This window comes from Syngnathus leptorhynchus, chromosome 18 (assembly GCF_054491065.1).
Source record: "Syngnathus leptorhynchus isolate UIUO chromosome 18, UIUO_Slep, whole genome shotgun sequence".
Classification (NCBI taxonomy): domain Eukaryota; kingdom Metazoa; phylum Chordata; class Actinopteri; order Syngnathiformes; family Syngnathidae; genus Syngnathus; species Syngnathus leptorhynchus.
In genome coordinates, this window is record NC_141212.1 from 3,732,072 (window position 1) to 3,746,821 (window position 14,750).

The following is a 14,750-nucleotide window of genomic DNA, read 5'->3' on the forward strand; positions in this document are numbered from 1 at the left end:
AATAATGATGCACCATTTAAATCTTTTATGTTTCTGTCATGTTATGAGACAAATGATTAATGCGACTTTCACCAGTGTTGTTAATTAGACACGTCATTGCAGTTACATGATTCCAACATACATAAGCGCAATTACACTTTTGAATGGCCCTACAAAATGGCCATGTTACAATATAAGACAATAACACTGCTATAAGTGACTCCAAACACAGTCTCATTACACTAACACTCAAGAATGACATAAAGACAAACAATACAGATTATCATGAAAGGGGGGTTTTATTGCAGGGCCCTTGGCATTAGATTACTAATCAGATCGGCATGTCATCAATATTGATCAATACTGAGACATGTACACCACACTGATTGTCTCAGCATCATATATGCTGTTCAAATTGATCGAAATCCACGCAGATTGTCCGTCAACTAACGGAAATGAAATATAGAGGGGACTTCTGGCACAAAATTCCCCCCTTTGAGAATGTTTAATATCACATCCTACCTTTAGAGGGCGCAATACACATGGAAGTAGTTTAAGAATGCTACACATCACAACTACCTTTAAAAAAATAGATTTTTTTCAGAAATTTGTGGCTTTTCTTTACTCTCATCTCCTCAGCAAAGTAATACAAGATCAAATCCTAATGTGTCATCATTGTCACATAATTCATAAATAATAAATAACAACGTTGCAGAGCAACTAGACACGGCAAAGAAAGGGGGAAGAAACCCTGATATACATTCATTTGTATAAATAATCTTATGATATCATGGCTATACAGTACATGTTGAAACAAAAAATGTTCACTGTAGAAACAAATCAAGTCCCAGTGTAATATACACCAATGCCACTAATTTCCCAGCATACATCACTGGAATACGTGTCGGGCGTCCGGAATATTTTTCCATGTCACATCACACCCAAGCCATCTGAACTTCTGGAAACACTGGATTGTTTCCTGTGTTTTATTAAAAAATATATATAAATATCTAAAATATACACTGTGTAATGTGTATATCAAATCAAATTTGAATCATGATATTTTACGACTATACTCTGAGACCTGCTCATGTTTTATGTTGCTGTGACTCACCGTAGCTCATCCAGTTGTAGTTTATTGCTCAGTCGCACTTCTTCCGTGATGGGGTACAGGAGCAGGATCAAGAGGCCTGTGATGATGAAAGCCACCGGGGCGGCACCAATGAGCAGCTTGAGTGTGTACACCACAGCCACTGGCTGCTTGCAGGCGCCGTTTTCGTACCCTGCGAACCTAAGGATGCAGAAAAATGGAGTTGAAGGAAAACAAAATGGCAGATTTAGTGATGACGACTTACTGCAGGCACAGAGTGGACACGCCCAGCGAGACGGCGGCGGCGAACTTGGTGAAGAAGACGTAGAAGGAGTAGAAGATGGCCTCATGACCTTTACAGTTTGGATTGGCCAGCCGGAAATCATCCACCACGTCGGGAAGCATGGACCTGCCGTCGTATTTAGCGGTCAGTCTTGGCCGAGGTATTGTACCATCATAATGGAGTCTCACCAGGGCAGAAGAAGCGAGGCGGCCACACTAAGTCCAGAAGACACGGCCACCACGTACGCCACCACCACGTTGGGGATGAACACCAGCATCATTGTGAAGGGCATGATCCCCTGGAAAGACAAGATGGACCTCAAATGAAGATTTGTTTACATGCAGGAAATTGTTTCAAAATGGCACCCGGAACATCCAAACAGCAGAGTTGTATTACTAATCATAATATTGATCATAAAAGTAGACTCACCGTAATGCCGCAAAAAGCTGCCGTCTTCTTTCCAAATTTTTGAAGGAACCACTGCCATAGAGGGATGCTTATTACTGCAGACACCTGAGAGCACATTGAAAAACTATAACACACACAAGTAAGAACAGCGACACATAAGTTACAAGATTAACAAATGACACCAAAGTGACAAGTAAAAAAAAACAAAAAACAAAACATTGAAGCGATCTAAATCGTTATGTAAACATATTGAGAATTTAAAAGCAAGCATCATGTCCCTACTTTCATTTTATTGTGTTGTATTTGGCTGAATTCTCAGAGTTTAATTCAAAGTGTGGAGGAAGTCAAATTTCTGCCCAGGTCCATTTATGGAAGAATAAATACGATTTAATAGTCGCTTTCCGTCGCAACATCCAAATTGAAAATGTCAACGCGCTTAGTGTCAACTATTGGCTCTCCGTCGTGTATTCCAGGCTGGTTAATAACTATTTTGGTCTAACTGCATTAGGATTCATGCAAAAAAATGTCAGCGTCAACTCACCAGGATGGTCAGCACGATATTCTGGAAGTGTTCTCTCAGGTCGGCCGCGTACGTGCAGAAAAGGACGAAATTGTTCTGTACCAGCTGCGCACAACAAGAAACGAGGAGTCACACGAGATGGCGGCTGACCGCACGACTTGCTCTCCATTGATCCGCCGAGCCATTAGTATTGATCGGGCTTGCTGTGTGTTTACCTGAATGGCCACTAGGATGAAGAGGAAGGCGGCGGTCAGGATGAGGTACGGCCCGTGACGCATCACCATGATGAAGCCACGGTGGAACGGAATCTGCTTGTCAGTCCTTGGTGCGTACGGATCTAGAAAACACCAATTGATGTTTTTATTTTTTTGGGGGGTTTGTTTTTTTAAATCAATCAAATTTCTTTGACAATATGCCACATTTGCGCTAAATAAGCTAATTCAATAAAGTCAAGGTATATGACAAACTAGTTGAAGGAAAATGCACGCCTTCAAGTCCAAATGTAAAGTTTTTGTGGGTTAATGTATGATCTTGCTCGACAAATAAAGCGCTTTTCATCTTTAGAGTTGTACAGAAAGCACCTGAGGAGTTTCAAGGTGAAATATTTGCTTTCATTTGATCCTGACAAAACCACCAGGATAAACCACGGACCACCTACCACTAACTTTTTCCCTAAATATACAACATATATATATACCTTCTGATTATGACCACAACTTTTTATTTCTTTTCTTTATACAGTCATACTTTGTACATGTCTGCACGAAGACCTCACCATCTTTCTCTTTGACTCCCAAAAACATGATGACAGTGCAGACCAGGAAGATTCCCCCGATGACACCAGCAGCGATCATGTAAACTTCCTTCTGTAACCAGAAAAACAAATCTGCAGTCATTTTGTCTATTTTAATCATTCTGATATCCTAACCCATCTTAGTTGAGAAGTTATGGTTTGTTACTTTCCCCTCACAGAATACAGTAGTGAGCAAAGAGAGACAGCAAGTCAGATGCCAAGAATAGCACCTCTGCTGTTTAGTGCGTTTGTTTGCTCCCCTTTCCCCGCTGTCATTATTTGCCTTTGCTCAAACCACCGAGGAGCCTTTGCCCAAAATGTGTCGGAAAGAACAAGCCGGGCCCAAATAGCTGCGGCCAAAAGCCAAAATCCCAACACGCGACGTATCAAGTTACTTTTCCAGCCACACAAACGCTAATATTACAGACACAAGCCGCCTTTTTGCTGTCTAGTGAAAAACAAATGCTAAGGATTTTCAGTTTTGGGCAAATTTTGGATGTCAAATGAATCTAACAGGGGATGTTATGTACCTCCTGACTCATCTTCAAATCTCACGTTTCTACAATCCTGCCGCATTTCAGCATAGCTTTAACATTCACGAGACACTAATTGCTTTCTTTTGTTCTGGAATGTTGTTTTTGCTTACCGCATGTGACAGGTACTCCTCAGAGCGCACCAAACTCCGGACCACCTCTGCCCCCCCACTGATGTTCAATGCATTTGTAGTGTTGTTGTGTCCTTGGCAGTGTTTCAATCTGTGGGCACTGGCCACAATCTGGCCCTGGATAGCGGCGCCGGCCAATGTGCCCAACACCTCCAAAGTCATCCCTGATGAAAAAATGTAATTAATATTTCCAAATCATCAACAAATGATTGACAGGTCGGTGCTTACGATAGGCGGTGGCTGAATCGCGCTCCCGTTGGTCTGTGCTCAAGAACATGGTGAGAGCCGAATAAGGCACATGGTAGCACTAGCGGGGAAAGAACAGAAGCATCTTGATAACCCGTTATGAACCAGAAATCGCATTCTGATGGGCCGCAAACGGGTCGAAGCAACATTTATCCCACAAGTGTATACTTAAAGAGCGTATTACAGGCCAAAGAGAGATGAATGGAGCATGATGACAAAAGGCGCCAGGAATAGCTGCACTTTCCCTTTGAGGGGTGCGGCGGCCCAAAAGCCCCCGGGGCTCTAACGTCTGACGTCTTCCCGAAGCGGGAGGGTAATTCCCCAATGTGATTACCCTCTCTTGTCAACTTTTAACTTTCATCCAATGAAAATTGACATTTAAAAAGTTGAGTCAGTGATACGACTTTGTGATTTTAAAGGAACTTTTAGAGAGGGGTAATTTTGGTACTCACCGTGATGAGGGTCTGGTAGAGGCAATAGAAGCCGAGGTACCACACGAACCTCCCGTTAACGAAGGGGGGCACGTACCAGAGGTAGAAGTAGGACACTACCAGGAACGGCGTAGAGCCCAGCATCCTATAGGAAGAGGGTAGATGGGAGTTCGGGACGCCACAGCTGTCAATCAAACGTCTGCTTTAATCTGTTACGTAACATCGAAACGAGTTCACTCTACTCCGATAAGTTAAACTAAGCCGTCTGCTTAGACTTTGTTGTATAATTCATACATTTGGAGAGTTAACTCGGTCGCTATTATGGGGAGAAAAAAAAAAACCATCACCGTATGCCCCCCCCCAAAAAACAACAACAAAAACAACAACAAGCAACCTCTGACCCCATGACGCAGGAAGAGGAATAATAAAGAGCGGGAGCCCGAGTGGTTTCTGGTAGCATCCGGCTGTGTTGCTCCACTCTCCTCCCGATTGTTTGCGATAACAAAAGACGACGCACAACGCTGGTGCTGCACTATTAGGGAAGGGGGGGGGGGGGGGGGATGAGAGGAGTGTGACGGGTTGAGCACCGGTGGGCCATGAAAGGGTTTTGGGAATGAGAATGTGCTGCAAGGTGGTTCACTAAAGACCAGATAAGAAGACAATTGAGTTAATTGGAGGAGGTGCAAAGGAACAGAAGGGATTTAAAGGGCTACTTGAAGCCACATCGAAAGTTGTAGCAGGCTGTCAAATGGTGCCGCATGGACCGCAGCAGACTCCGGAAACAAACTCGCCCACATTCTTTCTCAAATCAGGCAAGGTGGTTAAAAAAAATTGGGGCCTCACTTTCATTCTGCTATTGTTACTTGGATCTCTTCCAAGTCTGATGTGCTTATGCAGTGTGTGTGATCTAAAGTCTGTAATGCACAAGCAGCATTAAATTGCGACCGTGTAATTACAGCAACTGCTTTCCAAAAAACAGCTCCATTCTTAAGTCCATCACGGCAATGAAAGCCTGCCGCGAGTAAATCCAGGATGTTAAAAAGGAGAAAGAAAAAAAGAGACCCTGGTGGTCGTGGATGTTGCCCAAAGTTGAAATGAAGCGTTACATAAACGTAGCGGCTCAGTATAGGGCGTGTCGGGAAGAACGTAATTAAAATGCCATTAGATACAGGCGCTGGCTTTAGGTTTTATGAAACAAACCAAAAAAAAACACAAGAATGTTTTTTTTTTTTTTAATTCTTCGCCTGTATTAATCTACGGCCCCATTTGTGATTGATAAGGTAGTTCTGATAATTGGTCTTAAATTGGCATCTTTGGCTGAATCAGCCATTTTACCAGAACTCACCAAGGCATGAGTCTACCGATCCTGGTCCACTTAGTCTTGTTGATGAAGAAGCCGACCACAGGATCCACCACAGCCCCCCAGGCCTTTCCGATAAACAGCACCATGGAGGCCTGGAAGGCGTTGATCTGTATGGGACATATTTTGGTAGTGTTTAAACGTGAATCTTGAAATTGTCACGCTGGCGTTCGGGCTCACCTGAGCAACATCCAGCAGGTAAATTTGCAGGAAGAAGGCGGTGGCGCTGGCTGCAACCTCTTTGGGGACGGCACCAATTGCAAAACACAGCTTGTTGCACACCGATAACTTCTGACTCAAGTCGGTCTGTATCATGACAAAATTACGTAATTAAGACAATATATGAGAATATGGTCGATTTACAATTGCAAATCTAACGATTTTATTTTCACGTTTTGGAGTACATTGGCAGATGTCTGACAAGTTTAGAATCAAGCATATTTGCGGTTTGCAACAGGAGCGTACAATTAGCATTTTCTATTTGCGAGCAATAAAAGCGCCAAAAGCGAGACAAAATGTGCCCCGAGATTTTGGTTTCGCCAGTAAAGTGCCCAACATCCGTATTTAAAGGTTTAAAAGATGCTCGGGTCGGGCTGAGGTTGCGGATGTGAAAATGATGATGGTGTGGAAAGACACCATGTAAATAACAAGGCGGTGAAGTGTCTATTGATTTATCCTGTTTGCTGTGTTTATTTTTATTTTTATTTTAAGAAGCCATTCGGAGAACAGTAAACACGCCACTTTGCTCTCTATGATTAGTACATACTGCGTTCAAGTCCAACACTAACATTTAGATGAGTTGCCATTATTTACTACAGTAGTTATAATGTCCCAAAACTTTTGAATAGTACTTTATTGGAAGCAAAAGTCATTAGTCATTTATTTAACTGTTTACAAGTCACGTTTGACGTAATTTCCTGGCAGCTGGTTTTCTATTTTCAACTAAACTTCCACCATGCGTCACGACGAAAACGAAAATACCTATATATATTTTTTTTACACTTTCAAATTTGAGTTCCCAGCGAAATCAAAGTCTGCTGTTGATGAAATGATGAGTAACAAACCCCCCCAAAACGCCTCTGCATGGTTACAAGAAGCAGAATTGTACATCCGATCTATTTTGGTAATTAACAGTTCAGTTCACGATGAGTAATTCTTTTGTCATTATTGTCAAAATGGTCGAAAAGAATGACACAATAATTGCGTAAAGTGGAAAGCGATGTGTTGAAATGTTTTTTTTGCGGAAAAATGAAATGTCTATTCTTTTTTTTTTTTTTGCATTGTTGCACCATTAACATGTTATGCTACGTATGAATTGTTTGGAATCACGCATTAAAGCCAATTTAATAAGAGGCACCATGTGACCCAAAGGTCCAACACTAGCAAAGCGGCCACATCTCAGCCAAACGCTGTCATTACCGCCTCCCTGTCAAAACATGAAGGGCCTGCGGAGCGACAATTACCAGGAGGGTGGCGTGTAATTATTCCATCTCAAGACGAGTGGGGTCAGAGGTAAGTAAAGGCTGAGGCTTTGGCTGCAATTACGGCTAATTGGAGAGGAAATCAAAGTGTTTTCGCCGCCTCCACGCTACTGATGATGTGCAAAAATATGCTGCAAATTTTCTCTGTAGCCTTCCTTATTCTTTCCTTCATGACTCTCCCCGATATCATCAAAGAAGATAAACAGGATGTCCCGTCTGATGTTATGCACGAGAAAAAAAAACAAAAACAGAATCAGGCAGTTCCACACACACAAAAAAAAAAAAAACGCTTGTGCAAAAAAGCAACTCGGCACTATTAAGGCTAGTGGATGGCGTCATGTCAAAGGTTGCTTTCAATGACAACTCAAAACGGAAGGCGCAGGAACAGGAACAGCCTGAATCCAGTAGCCACACACACACAAATGGAAACGACAACAAGACTTAACACATACTGCACATCCTTATTACCCCTCCTTTTTCTTTCGCTGACATGCGTACACTCACAGCAGACAATGAGGCGCTCTAAAGTGCCCAAGCTAGCTCAAAACTCCAGAATGCAGCATTTTAGCCAGCAATTAGCTTCAACATTTTAACATGCGTTCATCAAGATGGGGTGGTCTTACCTGCTGAGGGATTTTGGCATCTAAGAGTGCCTCAGATGCCTTGAGCATCTTCCCCGCTGCAGCCAGGCCTCCCTGGGCGCCGTTCTCACCGCGGGCCATGGCGGAGAGGCTGTGGGTGAGGCGGCAGGTGGGTTTCTTCTGTGAGGTCGCACCAAATTGTGTGTGGCTGAGACTCCGGGTGTGCGCAAGAAGACGGGGTGGGAATTGGACGTGGCTTTGACTGCGTGCAGGGAGCGTTGACTGCACCTCCTCCTCCTGTTCCTCCTCCTCCTGGACAACTCGGACCTTTTCCGCCGCCATTCACATGCTGCGGTGCTTTGGAACGAGGAGGCCAGACCAGGGGATGACACATACACACACACACAAAAAAATACACATACACTCAATAACAAGTATGCACAACACACACATTCAGGAATGCTGACACATGTGTACAGAATTCCATCATGGAAAGATACAATACTCACTAGTACACACCTAAACCCAAAGTGCTTACTTCATATGATAATCTGGCTGGTAATTTTGAATATTTTGCATTCATAATTTATTACAAGTCTGTTTCTCATATTTTAGCCCTCTCTATATGGCCAGAATAATAAACATGGCTGATCATAATATCCATTGTAAATCTTCTTATCTTTTGAAAAGGTAGAATTACCTCACCAGTTTATGAATTAAGTGTACCTAATGTTTTGTCCGCTGAGTGCAAACGGGATGCATCGCGAGTCCCGTGTCAAATAAAAAAAAATGTGTTACTATTCCTGGCAGTACAAATCAATAATGTATGTTTACAAAAATACACATCCCAAAAAATAAATAAGATGAGAAAAACCACAAATGTGTCGTCTTACCTTCTGTTGTTGGAAAAAAGGAAAGCTCCTTATAGTGGCAGGTTGCTGGGTGTGTGTATGCCGGGAGCAGAGAGTCGGCGGCCGGGCGGGATGAGGAGACTGCGGAGAATGAACAACCACACGCACCAGCAGACACAGGGGTAAAAGACATGCTCTTTAGGGCGACCCCTTGCGACCAAAACTATGTACTGCAGTATTCATTCAACCATAATTTGCACACAAATATTTGTCTTTTTCCCCCCACCCATCCCTCAAGCAAAAATTATTCCAATTGGTCTACACTAGACGTTTTAGAATTGTGCATGTGATATAAGAAACCTTGAATTTATTTGAATTTGTGTGGCATCTAATTTGGACACATTTTGTTGATATGGAAAGTTTTGAATCGGGAAAAACATAATTTGAGTTTTCAATGTAAATAGAGGTAGAACTTTGGCCGAATTAAGTCCTCTGTTCTAATTTGAGGAGTGTCTAATATTGTGTCCTGTGAATGTATCACCATGTAACCTCCCTCTGATTAATGGTGAAAGATCAGTAGAACCAGTTCCAACCAGCAACAATCCCTAATGGCTCATCACATGACAATGACATTTACACGGAGCTTGTTGCAAAAGACAGCAGCTCAGAAGTCCAAAAAGTCCCTTTCCAAAAAAGGAGCTGTCAGTTGAACAACAGACATGCATTGCATTGCATTGCATTCCCACCCTACCTGTGTTTGACAATTGGTAACTCCCCAGACGGCGACATTCCGGCTCACGCCAGTGTTACACGGAACCTGTAATTACCAAGCAGCAGGTGGAATGCTAACAATGAGGTTTGGTTTCATGTCACAAGCAGCCTTCGAGGTGTGTGTGTTTTGTTCCCACAGTGCACCATTAGTCAATTCTAGAGAAGTGCTACATATAAAACAAGCAGTCTGATAATGGAGGAATGGATTTAGCTCCAGATCACGCTTTTTTTTTTTTCTCCTCACCCCACTTTGTGTTTTTAAGCCCAAAAGCTTCACAAAAATGTAGAATTGTACAAAAACATTGTGAAAGTCAGTAGAATTGGGATGTTCATCACACTGTCTCTGTTCTGACCTTGAAAAACCACATCCGCTAATCCCGTCTTGTGCGCATGCTCCTTTGATAGCTTTTAAATATTGACGACGGATAATGGCGCTTGGCTTGGAAGAAAGCCTGGGGAAAAAAAAAAGGGGGTGAGGGGAAGATGTTTTCTGTTTTAATTGTTCTAAACTGAATCCTGAAATGTAAAGATTGGGGTAGAGTCCTTGAGCTAGTACTTCAATGTTAAGATATGGCTCTCATGCAACCATAAAATATTCAGTTATTTGCTTTGCTTGGAAGAGTATTAAAAAGAAAAAAAGCTTGGAGGTTTTTTTTTTTTTTTAGACATGTATTTGATGGAAACGATGCAGGCACATATGATACATTCAAAAACTGAGTAGATGTCTAAAAACCAAGGCAAACATTTAATGTAAACCTCAACATGCTTAGTGTCTGGCTTTGAAAAAGTGCATAAAAATGGTGCTCACAGTTTGGAAATACTTTTTTTTTGGGGTGCCGCCTTATGTATGTTATTTATGTATTTAAGGTGAGCGGTGGATTATGGCGCAAATGGGGGGTGCGTGTTGAGGGGCCGCTGGACAATGACTGCGTTGGCCAAGTCCGCCGCTTCGATGCTCAGGTCTTTGTCGTGGAGCTCTCGCACGGGAAGCGACGTGGTCAGGATGAAGGGCGGGCAGCTCCTGTGGCAGCGAGACACAAAGTCGTGGATGTCTACGATCCTGAGGTGGGGGGCACAAAAGACACTTGGTCATATGTAGTTTGGAAACAAAGCAATTTTAACAATACAAAACTTTTCCAGTATAAAGTGACAGCTCGTCCCGTGCTCCCTCCCCGTTCAAGCGAGCAGGGGTCTCCATTATTCATGAGGACTAGTGGTCCCCTGCTCTCACGGGAGGCCGGCCAAGGTCGGAGGCAGACTCTCCATCCTTGAGCTCCTCGCCCCCATTACATAAACGCTGCATTGGGGGTTACGCAACCCATCCCCAGGCTGGGATTTGATAGACACGCTGCATTTCAGATTATGTTTTGCACGCCAGACTATTACGTAATCCAAACTAGCAGCAATCTTTTCTGTGATCTGGAGATTTAGACAAATTCGTAGATTAACATGTTTTTGTTTGTTTGGCGGGGATGTGGATACACACCGATGCGATAGGTTGAAACGCTGCACCAGCCTGCGGCCGTCGGCCAACCACAGCTGCAGAGACGTGACTGGTAGGGCGTGGTCCAGGGTTACCATGGGGATGGGGAGGGATTCGCCGTCCTCGTGCACCGACGGCGAGCGGGCCACCACTCGGGGCGCCACGCTGCAAACGGAACGGAGATTAAAGAACACGTCAGATTAAATCTTTAGCTTTAATACCGATGTTTATGATGCAGGGGAGGAGGAGAAAATTGAATCAGCGCTCTTTTGCAGCGCATCAGGATGACGCCATGACCCGCTTTGGTTGCTTGGGTTGAGACTGACACCTTGTGGCGAGCAGTGGTATAGGCAGTAAATATTCAAACAGCTTATCCTTAGCAAAATGTAATGCAATACAAATGAATCATACTTTTTTATAAATATTTTCGTTTGATGGTAGTATTTTTACACCACTAGGATCAAATATTTTAAGGATTATAATATCCTGCAATCTCACTTTTTTTTTTTAATAAAGACCCTCTCACCTGCCGAGCCGGTATCCTCTCCCACTGAAAGGGTGGAAAACTTTCTTCCTGGGAACGTACTCTTCGTCCGTTAGAACCTCCACATTGACCTCCAACTCCTCCTCCTCTGCTCGGCTCTCCCACTCCGCTGGAAGTTCCCTGCATTGAATAACACAATGCAATGTGGACATTTACTTCAGGTTATCTTAAGAAGTTGTGCTAAAAATAAAACGCACCCCCTTTTGATGGCATCCAAGAATTCCTGGTTTGCAGGGATTGAATAGCTGCGGAACTCCTGGTCATTAACGGTGAAGCCGTCCTTCCAGAGGCGCACCACCATCTCCACCTGGCGGGGAAAATGAGCAGAGAAGGATAAGAGAATTATTCTATAATTTTGAGCGGCCCTTAAGCTCTGTATGAATATATAGCAATAACAATAGTATCAATTTATTTGTGACCTTGGATGTTCCCGAAGCATCATAACAAATCTTCTCCACCTCATCCAGGAGGTCTTCTACAGAGAAGCTACACCTCATCGGAGCCTCCTCTTCGTTGTCATCGCTGGCAACCCTGTTCAACACCATATATATACACGTATTTTTAATCAATATGTTGGACACGTGTTCATTTGATGTAGTTTGACGACAGCAAGCATTTTCCTTACCAAATATCATCATCCTCAGTGTCATTCTGTATCATGTCGCCTTGTCCATCTGAAAAGGAAAACAATACAAGACAATTTACAAAACATTTAATTCATTTGGTCATTAATCTTGTCTCGTGTTTTAATGATTTAACACTCAACAATGAAGCTTTATATATTGATATTTACAATACACCAAGGCGATCATCAATAACGAACGTGGGCGCGAGTGACGTAACAAAATGAACATAGCACCAATTTGACGAACATGAAATAAACAACAATTAAACATGAGGTAATTTGGTTAAAAGAATAATTTACCAGTCTAAGTCTGTTGCAACGGTTGATCTGCGACTACAACATCTGCACAATTCTGCAGCGAACCAGTGGAACAGTTTACGGCAGCAGCTCTGACGTCAATAAATCCACCGTAAATTGCCTGGTAGCGTCGTAACGTGCTCCATCGTCAGAAATCAACATTCAGTGTGGCATTTTTATCATAATTAAAACAAAAAAGAGGGGTTTAGGAGGATTAATAGGTATGCAAATGAAAGTGTTCTCACAAATTCTATTTCATCCGAAATGTTTCGACTGTCATTGCATTGCTGTCAATACAAGATGGATGGAAAACAATGGATGGAGAACAATGAAAAAAAAATCAATTGCATGTAATAGTAATTAGAACAGGGAGTTTAAATTACAGTGCAATCAATGCATATTCATCATAAATTCAGGTCATAAAAGTGATACTTTAACAGTTGATGGGGGGGTAGTGGATTCTAAAATGGGGTCACCACAGAGATTTTAATTATTTTTATGTTTCGACAAAATTACGAAACATTTATTTTCACTTTATACGGACAGTAATTAAAAAAACTTCACGACTAACAACTTAAACATACTGTACAGAGACAGAAACAAGGGTGAGAGATACAAACACACGGGATTGGGGGCGGGGGGGTGAGTGAGTGAGTTGGGGGGGGGGTGAGTGAGTGAGTTGGGGAGGGGGGGTGAGTTGAGTGAGTGAGCGAGGGAGGGAGAGAACGAGAGAGGAATGGCGCCTCGGTGCTGTGCTCTATGAGCCAGTGTTTGGAGCCGGTTTGGGAGCCTTTTGAGTGAGACTAAACATGGTGAACACACGGAAAAGCTCGCGGCCGAGCAGCGACCACTTCATCTCCTCGAGGACCCGTTCGTCGTCGAGGAGCGAGCGCAACGCGGACGAACATGTAAGCCGGTTTCCTCTTTTCCCCCTTGATGAGCTAACACAGCTGCCGCTAATTGTAGCTATAGCCTTGGCCTGGGAAGGAGCTGTACCCGCGTCGGTTTGCATCGTTTCCCGGATAAATGCCACCGCCGACGGGCTTGACACCCGCCGGGTCACGTTCGCAAACAACTCAACACCTTATGGCCGTGGTTCGTACGCCTGTCATTTATGACGAGTATAAATAAAACCCGTTCAAAGCGGAAGCTAGCTGTGTTAGCTGATAGCTTCAAGTTGAGTTCCCTTTGTGTTTGGTAGTTGGACCAGGGCGACTCGCCTCGCGTTCCGCCGCTTATTTTAGCCCCTATACGTGAAGCCCACCACGGGGTGTAACAGAAGGGTATTACCGCTAGTGTGTGTTCCTTTTGTGTAAGTATTTAACACGTTTCTGGTTGGGTTTATGCGCGAGTGAGGCTGGAGCTAGCCCGACAGAATAGCTTTGTTGTGGGGGAAGGGATCACAACAGTTGGCTGGCTCATCTTCCGTGTAAGACAAGCCTGAACTTGGTGAACTTTGCGCCCTTAATACTATATCTTACTTTGAGTAGACAATGAAAGGTCAATAATGGTACAATTTATCACATGAATGCGGTCGGGCTGTAGAGTTCCTTTGTGAGACATTAAAGCTGACTGACAGCCTTTTTGTGTCAATGTGAAGAGCAAAGAATTAAAAAAGGTTTTGTTCAATAACTAGAAAATACAGGAGTTTCCACTTAACTGTAAGAGAGAATGTGCATAAAGACATTGGACCATCTTTGTTGAACTATCTTCTGCTGGGGACTTTACCTTTCATATCCCAGTTATGTGGCTCAGATGAACATGCTTTTCAGAGAAATACAATTTCAATCCACCTAGATATAACAGCAGTAAAAATGAAGTGCATACTCGAAAATACATTACAGCACAAACATGCAATGGATAAAACTTAGAAAAAGGACCAAGAGAATTACAGCAGTCAGCAATACTCGCCATGGTGTGATGTCAGTAAAGAAGCACCATTTATTTTCTCCTTGACCCAATGATACATTCCACAGATGTTCAAGAAAGTTGGTACAAAGGTAAAGTGTGCAAGGCAACTCTTGTCCTACAGTGCCGGTTTCCTGCACTTCCTACCAGTTTTAAAGGTTTCCTCACCTACAATACACCTGATTCAGGTGAGCTCATCATCAAGCATCCCTGAACACGTCTAATCATTTCAATCAGTGTTGTAGGAGGGAACCTTCTAAAACAGCCAGGGCATTGGCTCTCTAAGACTGGACTTGCCTGCCTGGGTTAGGAGGTTTGACTTTACAATAAGGCCAATAGAAATCCACACAAGGCTGAGAGGGAAATAAAATGTCTCATAGTAAACAAGTTGAAAGCATCCAGAGTTCTTAGTGAGCAATAAATGTTAAACAGCAC

At 43.1% G+C, this 14,750-nt stretch overlaps 3 protein-coding genes across 8 annotated transcripts in view; 1 reads left to right on the plus strand and 2 right to left on the minus strand.

Annotated features, from left to right (window-relative positions):
- Nucleotides 1-17: 17 nt before the first annotated feature.
- On the minus strand, nt 18-8,829 carry mfsd2b (MFSD2 lysolipid transporter B, sphingolipid). The gene is made up of 15 exons (XM_085937584.1): nt 8,730-8,829; nt 7,879-8,193; nt 5,955-6,080; nt 5,760-5,884; nt 4,436-4,559; nt 3,966-4,044; nt 3,720-3,901; nt 3,056-3,146; nt 2,496-2,617; nt 2,302-2,385; nt 1,782-1,865; nt 1,541-1,650; nt 1,335-1,478; nt 1,094-1,270; nt 18-958 (listed from the first exon to the last, which is right to left on the minus strand). Exons 2-15 carry the CDS (start codon nt 8,176-8,178, stop codon nt 910-912), a joined length of 1,797 nt encoding a protein of 598 aa, XP_085793710.1. The 5' UTR covers nt 8,179-8,193; nt 8,730-8,829; the 3' UTR covers nt 18-909.
- Nucleotides 8,830-10,110: 1,281 nt separating this feature from the next.
- ubxn2a (UBX domain protein 2A) lies at nt 10,111-14,512 on the minus strand. Of its 3 annotated transcripts, XM_085936872.1 has the most exons (8): nt 14,319-14,484; nt 14,068-14,171; nt 12,111-12,159; nt 11,905-12,016; nt 11,683-11,792; nt 11,468-11,605; nt 10,945-11,106; nt 10,111-10,518 (listed from the first exon to the last, which is right to left on the minus strand). In XM_085936872.1, the coding sequence occupies exons 2-8, from the start codon at nt 14,084-14,086 to the stop codon at nt 10,338-10,340; spliced, it is 771 nt and encodes a 256-aa protein (XP_085792998.1). In that variant the 5' UTR covers nt 14,087-14,171; nt 14,319-14,484; the 3' UTR covers nt 10,111-10,337. The 3 variants fall into 3 exon arrangements, with proteins under 3 accessions (XP_085792998.1, XP_085792999.1, XP_085792997.1); XM_085936873.1 differs by lacking the exons at nt 14,068-14,171; nt 14,319-14,484 and adding an exon at nt 12,411-12,548; XM_085936871.1 differs by lacking the exon at nt 14,068-14,171 and having other exon boundaries at nt 10,112-10,518; nt 14,319-14,512.
- atad2b (ATPase family AAA domain containing 2B) overlaps nt 13,098-14,750 on the plus strand; it is a 28,551-nt gene continuing 26,898 nt past the window's right edge. For 2 of the 4 annotated variants that reach the window (XM_085936861.1, XM_085936862.1), the window contains exon 1: nt 13,098-13,315. In XM_085936861.1, the coding sequence (XP_085792987.1) occupies nt 13,217-13,315 (99 nt within the window). In that variant the 5' untranslated portion in view covers nt 13,098-13,216. Of the gene's footprint in view, nt 13,316-13,341; nt 13,720-14,750 lie in introns of those variants that run through there. The other 2 variants (XM_085936863.1, XM_085936864.1) reach the window with 2 other exon arrangements.